Here is a 16,193-nt window from a genome sequence, read left to right as displayed (position 1 = left end):
TGCATTCACCTGCAGTGTATTCTAGTGTGGTGAAGGGAAAACATCTGATGACTTCTCTCTCAAATTTATATGCAGCATTGCATATTCTAATTCTGCATTTAAATTGGTGACATAAAACTATTCGAGGTTGAAATATAAGGAAAATCTGTTTAACTAAGAACTGGAGCCATAGACTAAAATTACATCATAGCTGGGAATGTCTTTCAAGGAAGTAAATGAATGGGTTCCCGCTAACATCTTGTGAGAAACAGTTGTCTGCTGAGAAGTATTACTGATAGATTGGATATGATCAGCCATGGAAGACATGTAAATATACCCGCGTAGAGGTTACCATAGCACTGACGGCTATGGAAGCAGATGAAGGAGGTTTATCCGATGTGAGCAGTTCGGTGTCTAGAGGGGACATCAGCCTGTTAGTTGTGAATGTTGATGTGACAGAAAAGGGGAGAGTCGCAGCCATACCAACACGGCGATACAGCACTGCACGTTTCTACGCTCTCATGTGCACCGCGGGGATAATTTAAGGCCGGAGTCAAAGAAGCATTAACACAGAGGCCGGACCACCGTAACACCAGGAGTCACATGCAATTTGACTGCATGAAGAAAACTGAACAGGAGGAGATGGCACTGAAGTATGAAGTCCTTTGACACCACATCTAAGAGCTGAAAAGAAATGTGTCGCTGCACACACGCTGCCTGCAACATTTCAATATCCTGTTTGTGTCTCCTTTGAAATGCTGCTGACACAAGATCATCTATCTGCTGTGGGGTCACGGTGATACAAGAACAGAGAGCGCGCTGACTGATTACACACCGCGGAGACAGACAGCCTGGCCCATCCGTTATTCATGGAGTTTAAACAGCAGCCATGAGTATCAATCAATCTCTTTCTACAATTGTGCCACTTGCGCGTCACTGAGTGCGCACGGCGCCCCGTCTGTTGCTGCTGCTGGAGTAGAGGCTGCGCACTCACACCCACATTCAACAGGCACTGACGGACACTTGCAGTTTAACCGCATTTTCTTTAGTATTTCTTTAGACTGAAAAGTGCGGAGCGGGTGGACGCACCACTGCAGGGTTCTGGGGAGGAAATCTTTCCGGGATGGTGAAGTGTATAAGTTGCGCGTCATGGTGCACATATGCAATTCCCGTCCCACTATTCTAGCCTGGCACATCAGTGCGTAGATCAGACTCCCAAAACAACCAACGCATTGATTATAATCAGGGCAAAGGAGAAGAGGATGGCGGCTCCACAAAACGGATCCAACATAACGACGAACTACACCAACCCGTTCGAGCAGCCGCCGTGGCGCGTCGCTCTCTGGTCCGTAGCCTACAGCTTCGTGCTGGCGGTGGCGGTGTTTGGAAACCTCATCGTGATATGGATCATTCTTGCCCACAAGCGTATGAGGACAGTGACGAACTACTTTCTCCTAAACTTGGCGTTTTCGGACGCGTCAATGGCCGCGTTCAATACTTTGATAAACTTTGTCTACGCTGCACACGGGGAGTGGTACTTCGGGGAAGCGTACTGCAAATTCCACAACTTCTTCCCGGTCACATCCGTGTTTGCAAGCATCTACTCCATGACTGCGATAGCTGTGGACAGGTGGGCTTACGAAATGCTGCAAGAACATTTAACGAATGAGTGATGATGTTACATCGCCACCACCACCACCACCCTTCTTTCTCTATAGCCTAGGCGATCAGTTCCATGTGTGGGTAAATGTATTGTTTTTTTGTTTTTGTTTTTCTCAGTTTCGTCTCTGTGTAAATCTTTTCTTTATTGGGATAAATGTGTAATCAGTTTTAGTTTCTGTACTGAAGGAAAAAAGGGGAAAAAGCAGTAAAGCTACTGAAGTAGAGTATTCAGTTTTTATTCAGACAACCTTCAACACATCTCAATCATCAAAGAAGCAATTCGGACCACATACAGAGAACATTAATATTTCAAGCTAGTAAAAAAAAAAAAAAAAAAAAAGGGAAAAAAAGTCCTTGTCATCTGAACACTTTGATCTCAAGTGCTTCACGCATGATTTTATGGGCATCTCCTTTCTGATTATTCCACTTGGCTTTGCTGCCTTCCACCAGCAGTGGTGGAAAATTAAATCTAGCGCTTAAAAAGAAAAGTCAAATCAGTGTTTTGTCTTGGTTGAAGACAAACCGTGCTCCATTTGGAGAGGCTCACGCAATTAAAGTCATTTGATGTACTGGCTTGTGCCCTCATGCTCATAATAATTTACTTATATGGAGTCTCCATCACTGGAATTTAAACTCCACTGATGGGCATCTTATGTGGACTTTGTCCCCACATTATTTCATCTGAGTTTTTGCTCCCTGCTGATTTAATTATACATTTATTTCAGCTCCCAGTGGAGGAGGGGCGAGCTCCTTGTTTGTCATTTGCATTATTATAGTGGAAAGGTGGTTTCCCAGCAGGGGTACTGCCGTCGCACCCACCATGGGCCTGTTCCACACATTTATTTTTCCGTTTCACTGCCAAAGCTGTTGTTTTGCAAAGAGTCTGCACTGCAGCAAATGACTCTTTCTGTGCCAGCAACTTAGAAAGATCACCCTTTCCTCCATGCCTTTACGCTCTCTGACTCTCTTGTTCTGTCACTCATTATTTATCTTCTTTGCTCTTTCACACCTCTTTCTTTCTTTCTTTCTTCCTCCATCCCGCTCTCGTTTCCTTCGCCTGTGGTTTCCAGTAATGTGGTGATGCTGTTATCACCATCAGCAGGGCTTTGATACTGATCAGTGGACCATCATACGTCATCGTGGTTGAATAAAGGGATTAGACTGATGAAGGAAGCAGCCACAGGCCGAACATAATGAACACAAAAAGCATGTAGAAGTTGCATGCAGATACAGTGTGTGTCTGCAGAATACAAGTGTCACAGTGTGTTGTGATACTGTGTGAGGTGTTTTCCTCCTCCACTACTTCTCCTTGACACACAAAGGAAACAGTGTATTTCCTGAGGCCGTGCTCATTTTGGCTCCTCCACAGCAACTTCCATGCATTTGTATTTTTGGTCTGCAGTGTCCATTCGATTCTGTCAACTGTGTACTGAGAAAGAGAACATCGGCATGACCTACGCAATGTAGATGTAACCTCCGGTCATGCTTTTTGTAACCTCAGTATGGTGCTGTCTCCGCTCTGATGTCTTGAAATGGCATGAGGCCACAGTTCGTGATCGTCTGTGAATTTGTCCTTCCTGCAGACTCTGTGCTGCCAAGCATGTTTCCTGAGGCTCTGCAGCAAAATACACTCAGGTTGCTGTGTGAAAGGGAACTGGCGAAGCCTCAAAGCTCTTTATGATACCACGGCTGGTGATGTTTTTTCATTTCTCACACCTTTTTTTCCCCTCGTGTTGAAATTGTACTGTCACACCATTACTTCACCTGTATATATACGTGCAGGGAGAACTGCAGAAGGAGACGAAGGACATACATCTCTGAGAATAAAAGGTGCTGTTTTCCATGAAGGGTCAGTTCACTATAAAATCATGAAAATATTGGTTTCCAGTTTGTGTGATTTCTGCCTCCACCCCATTACAGCAAAAGTTAATGGAGTGGTTTCTTGTTCAAACAGCAATGGAAAAATGACTTCTTATAAATTCAACAACAGCTCAGCGTCTTCCCAGAGGCAATGTTTCTGTTACTCTGGATAATTCACAGGCTTTCCCCGAAGTTATATATTGGAGTTACTCTCAGAAGCTCCCCTGGAAAAAGATGTTTAAATATTGAAGAAGTATTTGACTCCTGTCAGCACTGAATTGTGGTGACAGCAGAAATGTTTGAGGTGGATCTCTTAATGTCCAAAAAAACAAAATAATCTTCATGACAACCATTAGTGGTACTGTGAGTGTAATTTGGGTGAACTTACCCTTTAAGTATTTTCTGCTGTGTGATGCTGTGAAGTGAGGGAGGCAGAAACATTAAACATACTCCTCCGCTCTGAGACGTTTAGCTGTGCGCCTAATGTTTGGCTACTTGTGCTGGAAGTCTCATCCGACGTAATCTCTGCTAGTCAAACAGCAGGCGGTGATGAAGTGAGTGTTTAGCTGGTGGTGTTACACCACAGTGACACGCTTTCAAAACAATGCGTCTGAAAGCTTTTTGCAGCGACAGAGTCCCAGGTTGAAAAAAAAAAAAGATTTATTAATTTGCTGCTGTAATGTTTCTGTGAACATGGCCAGTTGTTGCTGACACTTCGGTGAATGTGTTTTGACGTGTAATCATATTCATCTTATTCAAGAGTTCCTGCCGTTACATTGTGATTATTGTTCAGTGGTTGCAAGTCTATTAGATCAGCCGCCATTGTGTGAGGTGGATCCCAAATAACTCCAGACTGCTGTGGCACATACTTGATTGGGCATCTAACAAGCTATTCACACACTGCCATCCACAAAGCCCAGCGAGACACTCAGAATAATGGCAAGCAATTACTGGTGAATAGATGGGGCATCTTTGTTGTTGTCCCTCAGAGAGTTCCAGTCACTGAGGTTACAGGACAAGGTCGATTCTTTACCGTCTTATGAAGATTGAATTAGCGGCTCTGAGCCTGCGTAACCACCCATTGAAAATCATGCTGCATCCTGACATGGGTTCATGCTCGTCTGATAATCTCCCATCATTTATGTTTCTTTGTGTGGTTCAAACAAAATCTCATCACAGTTTTTTTTGGAAAGAGTCATCCATCAGTTTCCCTGAAAGTCAAACACCGCAGCACAATAGGACTTTTACAGGCTGCAGAAAATTAAATACAGTATGAAATATAGAAAAATAAAGTTAAAATGGTTGAATCATCCATTGATTTTCAGGTTGGATAATTTATTTTCAGACTTAACCACATACAGCAGTGCTGAGGGGTGGCAACATTATTAAAGTGATAATATAGAAAAAATACATTTCTTTTGCAGAATATTACTTTACTATTTTTCATTTTTCTTGTGAAATACCCTTAACTTTTACCTCCACAGGCCACTGAAAAACCTTTAAATCAAACAATCCAAGACTCTCTCCAACTCAAATGCCATAACCTGTGCAAGTACATATTACTTAATTTTAAGGAGTCAAAACTCTAAAACTTTGAGTAAAAAATTATATGAAGTACCTGAATAAACAGAAATTGAAAAAACATATAGGGCCAGGTCTCGCTTGTTAAATCTATAATGCATTTCTCCTGGTTGGAGATTGATCAAAAATGTAATATGTTGTTGAGGTTTTAAGCGCAGTTATGCCTTTTCAACCTCCTGACCTCTGACCTGCAGGTACATGGCCATCATCCATCCCCTGAAACCCCGTCTGTCGGCGAAGGCCACCACAGGAGTCATCGTCTGTATCTGGAGTCTGGCCGTGGTCCTGGCCTTCCCTCTCTGCTACTTCTCCACCACCCGAACTCTGCCCCGCAGGACCCTCTGCTACGTGTCCTGGCCCCGCATGGCCGACGACTCCTTCATGTGAGTAATGTTTCGTTTTTACTTGCTTTTACACAAACTGTATTCAGTGTATCTCAGTTCTTTCCACGTCAGCTTACCGCTGCAACTGCTATGTCTTCATGCAGCTTATTTTAACATGCTGCTTTATGCAAATTAATTACAGTGTAATTAACGTAATTAAGATGTAATTTGCACACGTGTTTGTGAACTGTTTTCTCAGTAGAGTGGTGAGAAAAATGAGAGAAACTAATGTGAGAAGAGCCAAAGGAAACTGTTTTTATTATATTTACAGTGGGAGCACATCACCTGTGACACACCATACTGACAATCACAGTCACTATTAATCAGAACACATGAGGGAATAAGTTGCTTTACTATAACAGAAAATTCTCTCTGTTATTCTTTCTGCCAAGATGGAAGTTTTGCAGGATTTTCAAGATTTTTTTTCTTGATGTTTTTCTCATTTATGATCGTGTTGTGTGTGATACATCTTCTCCAGGTTATATTAGACATACAATCAAATGTTAGCGACTTCACATGTGATCACACAGATTGCTCTCTTTTTATTGAAGGAGCAGTTTGACGTTTTGATGTACACCCTTGTTTGCTTTCTTTCCAAGAGCTACATGAGAAGATTGATATCTCTCTTATGTCTGTACATTAAATACAGCTAGTGGCAGGTTAGCTCAGCATAGCACAAAAGCAGGAAACAGGAGATACATCTAGCTAGGCTCTGTCCAGAGGTCAAAAAAAATGTCTTGTTGGTTCAATCTCTGCTTTTCTTGCACAAGGCACAGCACCTCTCTGGAGTCTTTGGAGCCAGTCAAGGGGTGCTGACTGTGGTTTTAATACATAGATTTGTTTTGAAACTCTCATTTGAGTCTTTCTGCGAGTTATCGCCGTGATGGATCACGTTTGTTGGTAACTCCACACGAGGGGTGCAAGCATATTGTCCACAGGAAAGAAAGACCCGAATGTTATACAACCACTTAAGAACTGAAATATTACTGATAAATCTGTCTTTTACTTTATGCTACTGTAATAATAATACTGTCAGCTTGATCTCCTTCTTCTTGCCTGTTCGAGTTATGTTCAACTGCCTCTTGAATCCAGTCAGAAAGAAATACACATCTGCTTGTCACCAAAGGCATCAGGGAACTTTCTGTGAGGCGACTGCTGCTGGAAGCTGCTGCTGGTGAAGTATGAGTACCGACAGGCAATGGGATGTCGAGTGCATGCTAGCAATATGAGGATCCCAGTTGGGATGGGGAAACACTCAGGAGCTCCCACCAGAGCCAACTGTGGATATTATCCAACATGAGAACAAGTTCAGCTCAGTCTTACCCAAGATCACTCCAGCAGGCCCCAAAAATACACAAACACTGACAGCGATGGCTACCGAACCAACACCCCTTACCACATCAGTTGATAGATACTGTTAAAAAATACTGGAATTAGACGTTTTTTCCACGCTGTACATTATGCCAGAACCTTATTCCTGAATCAACTGGCTCACCAGACTGACTGCTGGCTGTAGCTTCGTATTTGCTATAAAGACATGAGAGTGATATCGATCTTATTTAACTCTGAATATGCATATTTCCTAATTAATCAGTCTCTTGTAGGTTTCAGGTGATATGGTTTTCTCCCACATAACTGGAAAGCTGCACCAGGTGAAAACTGACACTCTACAACAACGTTTTGTAATCTGAGTAACAACGGTACAAGTGAACAAAGAGGCAATTATGAAACCAATTCCCCAAGCCCTCCAAATTAAACAGTGTCAACAAAACATGTTGTTTGTCCATTTTCTCCAGAATGACAAAGCGTTTTCTTCTGTCTTTCTGACACCTCCGTCGGCAGGACAGCATATTTTCCAAAACAAATCTACAAATCACTGCTGAGAAATAAATCTGTTTTATGATGAGGCAAGTTCTGCTACACTGTGGTTTGGTTAAGTTTGGGCACAAAAATATGTTGATTGTCGACAGGAAACAAACCTTATCCTCTACTGGAGCCCGGTATTCTGTTGACCCATCCATCCACCCGGACCACTTCCTGACTTTGCATCCATAATTACAACAGTCACTTGAACTAAACCATATATATGATGTTTTTGGGCACTTGTTCAAATGGCTGATTTTGCTTCTCAATTAGTTACAATGTAGCAATTAGTGTCGACACTCAAAAGCTGAATTAAAGCTACGTTCATCTTCAACAGGTACCGTAACTACACACGGCTCAACCTGCTTCGACATATACAATCTATATTCTGTGTATGAAATGAGATTTGGGTATGAATATTTTATAAACTCTCTTTCCTCTGGTTTCCTCCAAGGTATCATATCATAGTAACAGTCCTGGTCTACATGCTGCCCTTAGTGGTGATGGGCATCACTTACACCATCGTGGGGGTGACTCTGTGGGGAGGGGAGATCCCCGGAGATTCATCTGATAACTATCATGGACAGCTCAGGGCTAAAAGGAAGGTAAGCATGTTTGAGGGGAAATAGTCCAACATTCATTCAGATTTGAGCCGGGGGCAGTCCAATAAGAAGCTGTGAACATGATCATCTATGAACACTACAAGTCAGACCAGCAGGAATCATTTTTTTGCCACTGAGCTGGTTCAGGTTACTATTATCTCACTTTATATTCTGCGTGGAATAGGAAAAGCCAATATGCCATTTTGACATTTATCTGCCTTTAAAGAAAAAAAGGGATTGGTTTTTGTAAAGGTTCAAGGCATTCAGAGAGCATTTACCCAGCCAGAACACTTATCTACTTACTGTTACTGTATATTCACCTTTAGGACGTGGACTTAAGCCTTTATCTCTGTTAATTTAATTGCTGTTGCCAATAACTTTTATTGTCTAAAGGGGGAAATCCCAGACCACCACCAAATCTAATTAACTGCTGCTTGTCCTGTGGTCATGGTAATCTGTTGTTAAGCGCTAATAAATATCATTCTTCTTTACAGCAACTCCCTATTAATGATTTTGTGCAATTTTACATCTTAATAATATTAAGATAAATTGACCAAAATAGTATTAAAGGTTTTAGACATGCAGTAGGGCAACATAGAGACCTTTAAAGTAATACATGGAAAATAGGAAAATGACATTGAATTCCGAGAGTTGAGGTTGACAAGAGAAATAATCTTGTTGTAATCAGTTCTAATTTTCTCTGTCAGGCAGTGAAAGCTCAAGGGCACTTATTACTTTACACTTAAAAACATCAGTTACAGATGAAAAAAATAATGACTGTGTGCAGCAGGTAGAACCACTGCACTGTGAACATTTCAGGGAAGAAAACCTTGATTGCACACAACCTTTGTGGCTGTCTCTTGTCCTCAATCAGCTGTTTGTTCATGCGTCTGGACAGGCACAAGCTCTGAAGACCAACAGTGTCTCAAGGCATTGAGTTTGGCTGCATTTTGGTAGCCATATCTGACACCAAGACCTCTATGTTACAGGAGTGAGGAGCTCATTCAAGACATGCTCAAGACACCATATATAACCAAAACACATCTTGCTGCAGGCTACTAGGTCATAAGATTGTGATAAAGGCAAATAAATCAACTGCTGCAGGATCACAGACACATAAAATCACACTTGGAGCGAGCAGGGTCAGTTAATTCACAATAGATGTTATGCTTGCATGGTGAAACAGTTCCAAGCAAACACTGGTTAAGATTCAAATTAAATGTAACTCAGATTTAAAGTCTAACTACTTCACCTCTGCAATAAAACACACAGGGAAGAAGAAGAAGCTATTTAACAATTTAAAGGCAAATAGAGGCTAACTCATTTTCTAGCATTTTGGGTAGCATGTGTGGCACTGCATCCTTTTCTTGCATATCTGGCCACCGTAGAAGACACTTAATCATGTCTAATCTATCACAGGGTCATGCAAAAGGGCTTGTGCAATCACCACACCTCCCAGGTCCTTCACTGACTTTACTGTCTTAGGGAAAAATTCTTTACTGTCCTCTGTTGAGTGGTTACTCCTATAGCCGTGCCAGATGAGCTGATGAGTACCTCATCATTAGCCATCATATTCCAAATGTCTTCATTTAAGTTAATTTATATTAAACTGGACGTTAATTACCTATTAATTACGGGATACTGTTTAAAAAAGGATATGAGATAGTGGGTAAGTCCACTCATAGCCACCAAATACTCACATTTGATCCACTGACACAGCTTTCATTATAGGCTCACTCAGCACAGGTGTGAAACGACGGATGGTGACTGGTCACTGCAAGCAACAAGACAGGATGTGTTATTGGCTAACCCAATTTGTATTGTCTGTTTAGTTTTTACAGTTTTGTTGCTTCTGTTTTCTGTCATTTTATTTTGGCGGTGTTTGCGTGCATGTCCAGGGGCCATTTTAATGTCGGTGAACTTCCTGTTGTGCTGCTGTGTGATCTTCAGTCTGTTTGCCATAATGTCGATCAGTCAATATGTTTTCCTGCCTGCTTTATATCACTTTGTTAAACAGCTGTGTGGTCAAAACCTATAAGGGCCGTCAGACAACACCAAGAGACGTACAGTCAGGAATTGCTGGTTAAATCTATGCTTTGACATTATGTCCGTTCCTCCTTATATCGTATCGTCATTAGAAAACAACACAGTGTTTCCAATTTGTCACCCAGCTGCATGTTTTCTTTCCTGTGGCTGCCTGAGCTCCCTAGCACCCATACAATTGTTACTTGAGAGTGCAGAGTCTTTGCCTTTATGTGCTTTCACCTTTTTGCTAAGAATCAATAGTGGCATCACCACAGTGGTCATTATTTCTGAGTCTTCTGGACAGAAAATGGATATGTGTGGTAGTCCCTTCTGTAACTGTGAAGATCAATGAGAGAAAAGGAATATTTGCGTCTGCGTTTGCTTTGTTGTTTGCACACAGGCGTATTCAGGCATACAGCCTGCATTTTGTTGTTGATTCCAGTGCTGACTTCACAAGCCGTTTGCATGTGTGTTTGCGCATATGAATTTGAACATTTTAGCATGAAATTGGAGATGAAGCATGTTTGTCTCTCAACCCCTCTTCTGTTCTCATCCCTGGTTTACATTGAACGGTGTCTTATTTTGGGGGATGAATGTCATGCAGGTTGAGAGGTTTGTGCTTGCCGGCCTCTGGTCAGAAAATGTTACAGAAAGGAGAAAACAGCCCCGGGCAACACCACCAAGCACCACAAAACTAAGTAAAACTGATGTTTTCACTGTGTTCCACACAGCAGACTCCAAAACACTCAATAAATAATTATTTTGAAAGTGCAGTGTCCATACTGAAAAACTGATGAACTCAGTAAAACCTTATATATGTAACACTAACCACTAGATTTCTGTTGTATTGGTGTCCACAAAAAAAAAAGAACTCAAACCCAAATGCAGACCGAACAAAGGGTGGAGCTGGTGCAGTTCAATAAATGCATTTGCAAAAAGAAAACCAAACAAAGACTTATGTGTGGATGAGGCCGGTGCGGGTCAAAACCAAAAACAGTGAATCCATAAGGCAAAAAAATTCCAATGAAAAGGGAATAGAGTTCAAATAACAACAACAACAAAAAGGCATGCAAGGTCCAGTCCCACACAAAGGTAATCTAGGGAAACACTCACGAACTGACAGGAATCTTAATACACAATACACAAGGGACTAACTGACCAAGACTACATACAGTGTACGTGCTACCATTAGCATGCTAACATGGCTGCACTGATAGACACTGACAGTAAACAGGTGTAAAGTCATCCGATGTCACCATCATAGTTTAGTGTGTTAATTAACTAACATTTGCTAATTAGCCCTAAACACATATCAGAGAAGAAGCTGATTAGAGCGTCTTTTTGCAGGTATTTAAACCAAGTATTGGACATATTCAGAGTTATTCCAATTCATCCTGAGGGGACATAAATGTGTCACATTCCACAGCAGTCCAATCAATAGTTGTTGGTATATTTTGTTCAAACAAAGTCACAATGATTCATCCTCTGGGGATCATGAATGTCTCCACTAACCCTCATGGAAAACAGTCTTTGAGATGTTTTAGTCAGAATCAAGATGTACAGACCAACTGGCGCTGTCATGCCTGGACTCATGCTGCTAGCATGTCAAAAAATGGTTCTATGACCAATGCGTATTGAAGAGTTAGTCACTCACTCAAAAGACTGACAGAGTAATTAATTCTTTGCTGCAGAGGTGATGGTGGTGAAGGTCATTATGATGTAATTAATGGGTGGACTGAAGTAATGATGCAGGAAGCTATGGTTTTGTACAAGCATAACCCATAAAGAGCGCTATTATTTCTCGAGATCTTTCTCAAGTATGTTCGAGTGTTTCACCTTCGCAACAAACCTACTGTGCCGGTTGTACATGTTGTGAGGTGATAGGAGGCAAGAAAAAGCTCCATCATTCAATGATTTCTCATCATCCACAAAGCAAGAAAGCCTCAATAATGAATTGTTTTGAGTTAATCCATTCTTCCACAATCACCATGCCACAGATGTCCTGCTTTAACCTCATGCCTGAGGCTGTGCTGTACAAATTTCAATCTCAAGTGCAACTGTAATGACCTATGTAAGTCCGCAGTACAGCACTCACAGACAGTCGACTGTGTTCGACTTGTGAGCACTATCAATCGCCCATCTTCTTTTCTCCCTGAAGACAGTACCGTGTGTGCGTGCATGTGTGTGTAGATGTATGGATTGGAAAGGATTATCTCTTCAAAATCAGATTTTTCCAGAAATGAAGCGCGGCAGTGTTAAGCTGCAGTGTATGTGAGCGTCACGCTAACCTCCAGTGCTAATGGGACTGTTCTAATCCTGTCAGGACAGGTGTCAATAGATCCGTCTGTCCTGAGAGAGACAAGCATCGGGGGGCTCAGTTAAGTGCCCAGGTCTATTCCATAATCAAAATCAGTAGAAGCAATTTGCTTCAGGTCACCCAAGTCACACTATTATACAACAGGAGTCGACTGCCTTCTTTTGAGAGTCATTGCTGACCTGTGGGTGAGTACTGTGGGGACAGTCACTTAATCTCCTGAGCTCTTTCTTCTCACCAGTGATTGTCTGTATGACAAAAATCGAAACACTGTTTTTTTTTTTCACACCGTGGCAAATATACCTGCTGAAACACTTGGTGTCAGGTGTAAGCCATGCTAGAATAAAGGCTTTTCACTTCATTTAGGTACCATCCCGCCCCCCAGTACCTTTGTTGCCTCATTCTTTCTTGCAACAGCTTGTAACTGCTGAGTCCAAAAAGCACCTTTGTTCACTAATCGTCTCTTAAAAACAGGGTAGTTGCAGGTCTTGAAAAGTAAACAAGCCTTAAACACACTTTTATCAAAAAAAAAAGCATGAGAAAGTATTGAAAGTGTTGCAGGCTGTCAGGAGACACTGAAACATGAACATGTTCACAGCCTGGTACATGAAACACTTTTGATCTCTAAAGCTAATTTCCCCCTTCATGATGTCTCTACGGGGGTGAATTGTTATACAACTCACTCATTAGTGACCAACCAGGCTTCATTCAGCCGCCTCAGCTCCACTCACGCACCTCTTTGCCCATTTTTGAATTATTACTTGGTCAGGTACTGCCAAGAGGGAGCCGGAGCCACTGTCACTGAGTGTATTCATGCTTTAGTTGCCATCGGTGGATACAGAGGCAATAACAAATGAAATGTGTTGTCATTGTAAATTGTGTAGATGAAGGGGATCTTTGGCACCTGAACAGACACAAAAAGGAAAGTCAGGAAGGCACATAGCAGACAAGACATAAAGGTACTTAGCAATCTTTAGGTTCTTGGTTGTTATCGCGCAGTTCAACAAATACTGGCAGAAACCCTGGTGCTTATTTACTGGGTAGGCAGGTGAGTCTTGATTGCTTGATTGAGCACAGCTGTGGAGAGGAGGCTGGGCCAAACCTGTTTATCACTGAGGGAAATTTTCAGTTACTCCTTTCTCCTCTTCTGCTTTGATCTTTCTTTTGTCACCTTTTGTTTTTGCTAACTGAGTTTCTCTCTTGTTTATTCGCTCAGTGGCATTCAGGAGTGCGACTTGCTGAGGTTTATCTTCACAGTGTCACATGTCAAATCATTAGCGGGGCTCACTGTGGCTTTAAGCTAACTAATGCACAGTCATTTATTGGATTAATGAAGAAACATAAATCTAGCGCTCTAGCCCCAAGATTGTTTTGGTCCATTACAATCTAACTCAATATCCGTTTTATGCATTAAAAAGCTCATTAGCATGTGAGTTTCATTACTTAAAAAAAAAGCAAACAAAAATGTTTTTCTCGTCTATTCTCATTTATTTCCCACTGCTCATGTTAATTTATATGTGAAACTCTCTGGCGTAGCACAGCACAGTGGGTTGGTAGAAAGTATTTACTTCAGTTTCTTTTCAGCTGTTGTTTTTATTATTTTTGTGCTCGTCACTTTGTAATTTTGTTCCTTTGTAGCACCTTAAAAACTAATCGAAAGCTACTCATGAATCACTGCTTTAACACAAGTAAATACTAATATTTGTACTCCTAGCGGTGCATAATGTCTACTGCAAGGCCTTCATTACAAACTAGCTAATGAGTCAATTAGCTAATTGCACACAGGTTACTGAGGCTCTCACATCTATAGCAAAGGCAGAGGAATTATTTTGGCTGTGTGGGCAAACACTGACCTCTCCTTCACTCTGCTGTTATCTTTGCTACACTTGTTAGGGAGGGATAACTTACACCTTTATCATAATATTAGTAAAGTTCAGCTACCTCATGTTATGGACAGCATAGCTTGCTACCCTTCAGCTGAAGTAAGAAAAAGATGTCACTCGTCTTCTTGTCACCGTTCACTTGCCACCACCAACCCTTTCTCCTAGAAGTGTTACTGTTATGTACTAAATCAGGCAAATATATATTTCATTGGTTGCTTATAATATCTGCAATATTTGCGTGTGGTAATTAGAGCACAAAGGTCAATGTTTTTATGGTTATGTTCAGACACTGACGGTACTTTTAAGGTTAAGGTTAGAAAAATACCATGGTCTCGGTTTAATACAGAAAAAGTGACTTGAAGCACAAAGCAGGCGGATTTATTTCATGAATACTCCACACAGCTCACAGGGTGAAAACCACTTGGTAGCAGTGCAGCAGCAGGCTGACGCCCGTGTGTCCACACAGGATGTGTTCAGGCACAGTTTTCAGAGTAGGTCATAACACCTTTTCAGCAGTGCTAGGAGCTCAACATGCAGTCACTGTCATTACGTTTGTGAAACAGGAGAAAAGACTCAGGTCAGGCTTGTATAGTGCGAGTGAAACACAAGACGTTACACGGCTCATGCAGACAGCTGTATTGATTCAAAGAGAAGTGGATGACTGCCCACACGCAGGACCAAATGCAAGTGCATGCAAAGTCCAGCATTTTTACAACCCACCATCCACCCCAACCATTGCCCTACTACTTATGTTCAGTAAAACGAAATACATAACAATTCAAAAAATGGCACTGAGCATATAATCCAGGCAGTCATTATGTTTTCTGGGTTGGAACAGGTGAAAATGAAAAAAATTGATTGTAGCTCGTGGACACTGGATGGTACCTGTATTATCTTGATACTGCATCTGAATCCTACTATGCGCCCTGACCTCCACATGCCGCAGTTGAAGCATTTCTGCCTATCACACAAGGGACTAAGTAAATCCCTGCAGTCTAGTTTTCACCTTCACATATAGAGAACACGCTCCTCTTGTCTTTGTCCCCTTTTTTCCATTTTGTAGGATTGATATGAAATAGCCTTTAGATTACACAGACACGTGTCTATGGGCCAGGCTGCTGTAGGTCGACCCTCTGTATTTTAGAGGCGTGAACACAATCACTTGAACATCTACTTCAAACCTGATGGAAGGGCTTGGACAATAGTTACTGCAGGATGCAGTGATGCAGTTTGCACCTCATATGTAAGACTTGTCCAGATGTTGGATTCATGCTCTAAACCAATAGGGAACAGCATATCACCAACGTTACTGCTAACAGCTGCTGTTAGCTAGTTAGCTCAGTTAGCCATGCAGCTCGCAGGCCTATCATATACTCTTTGTGAGATGTGGTGTCGGTGAAGTCAATGAAAGTAAATGAGAAAAAACATATGCTTTTCTTATAGATTATGTCAGAGGTGCTTTCACACATGAAAAAACGACATAGTCAATTCATCTTCTGACCTCGGCAGCTAAATTAAACTATTAATCAAAGATGTACTGTCTGATAAGTAAGAGCAGGGATAAATACCAATGCATGATGATGATTTGTTTTTCACATTTGTAGTACTTACCTCCAGGGGCTAACCCGCATTAATCATATTAAAAGTTGTATTTTTTATCAAAATTTCAATTTGTCAGACATCTTAAATCTTGTTAGTAGTAAGGATAGTGTGTTTTGATTTTGGAGGTGTGTGCGCACTCTTCTTTGTCTTGGGTGCACAGAAAACATATCTGACATATGTCATTATAGTCTGTCATGAAGAAAGGCTTCAATATTTAGGTATGATTACATTAATGATTTTGCATTATGCTAACCGGAAAAACTATCATGAAAAGGTTTCTGAGTGACAGACACAGAGCAACCTCATAACCACAGAAACTCACTGTCACTCCTGCCTGTGAGGTAGAGACGCTGTGCTGCTGCCAGAAGAGCTGCTGAATGAGATTACAGAACACATGGGATTCATACCATCATCAGTTATGAATTAGTTTTTCACTGTG

At 41.5% G+C, this 16,193-nt stretch overlaps 1 protein-coding gene across 1 annotated transcript in view; it reads left to right on the top strand.

Moving 5' to 3' along the window:
• The first annotated feature begins 917 nt into the window (after positions 1-917).
• tacr3a (tachykinin receptor 3a) overlaps positions 918-16,193 on the top strand; it is a 28,286-nt gene continuing 13,010 nt past the window's right edge. The window contains exons 1-3 of the mRNA XM_076727421.1: positions 918-1,609; positions 5,277-5,465; positions 7,783-7,933. Coding sequence (XP_076583536.1) covers positions 1,140-1,609; positions 5,277-5,465; positions 7,783-7,933 — 810 coding nt within the window. The 5' untranslated portion in view covers positions 918-1,139. The remainder of the gene's footprint in view (positions 1,610-5,276; positions 5,466-7,782; positions 7,934-16,193) is intronic.

This window comes from Chaetodon auriga, chromosome 4 (assembly GCF_051107435.1).
Source record: "Chaetodon auriga isolate fChaAug3 chromosome 4, fChaAug3.hap1, whole genome shotgun sequence".
Lineage (NCBI taxonomy): Eukaryota > Metazoa > Chordata > Actinopteri > Chaetodontiformes > Chaetodontidae > Chaetodon > Chaetodon auriga.
Note: the sequence above shows the minus strand (reverse complement) of the source record. Positions and strands in the feature narration are given on the sequence as shown.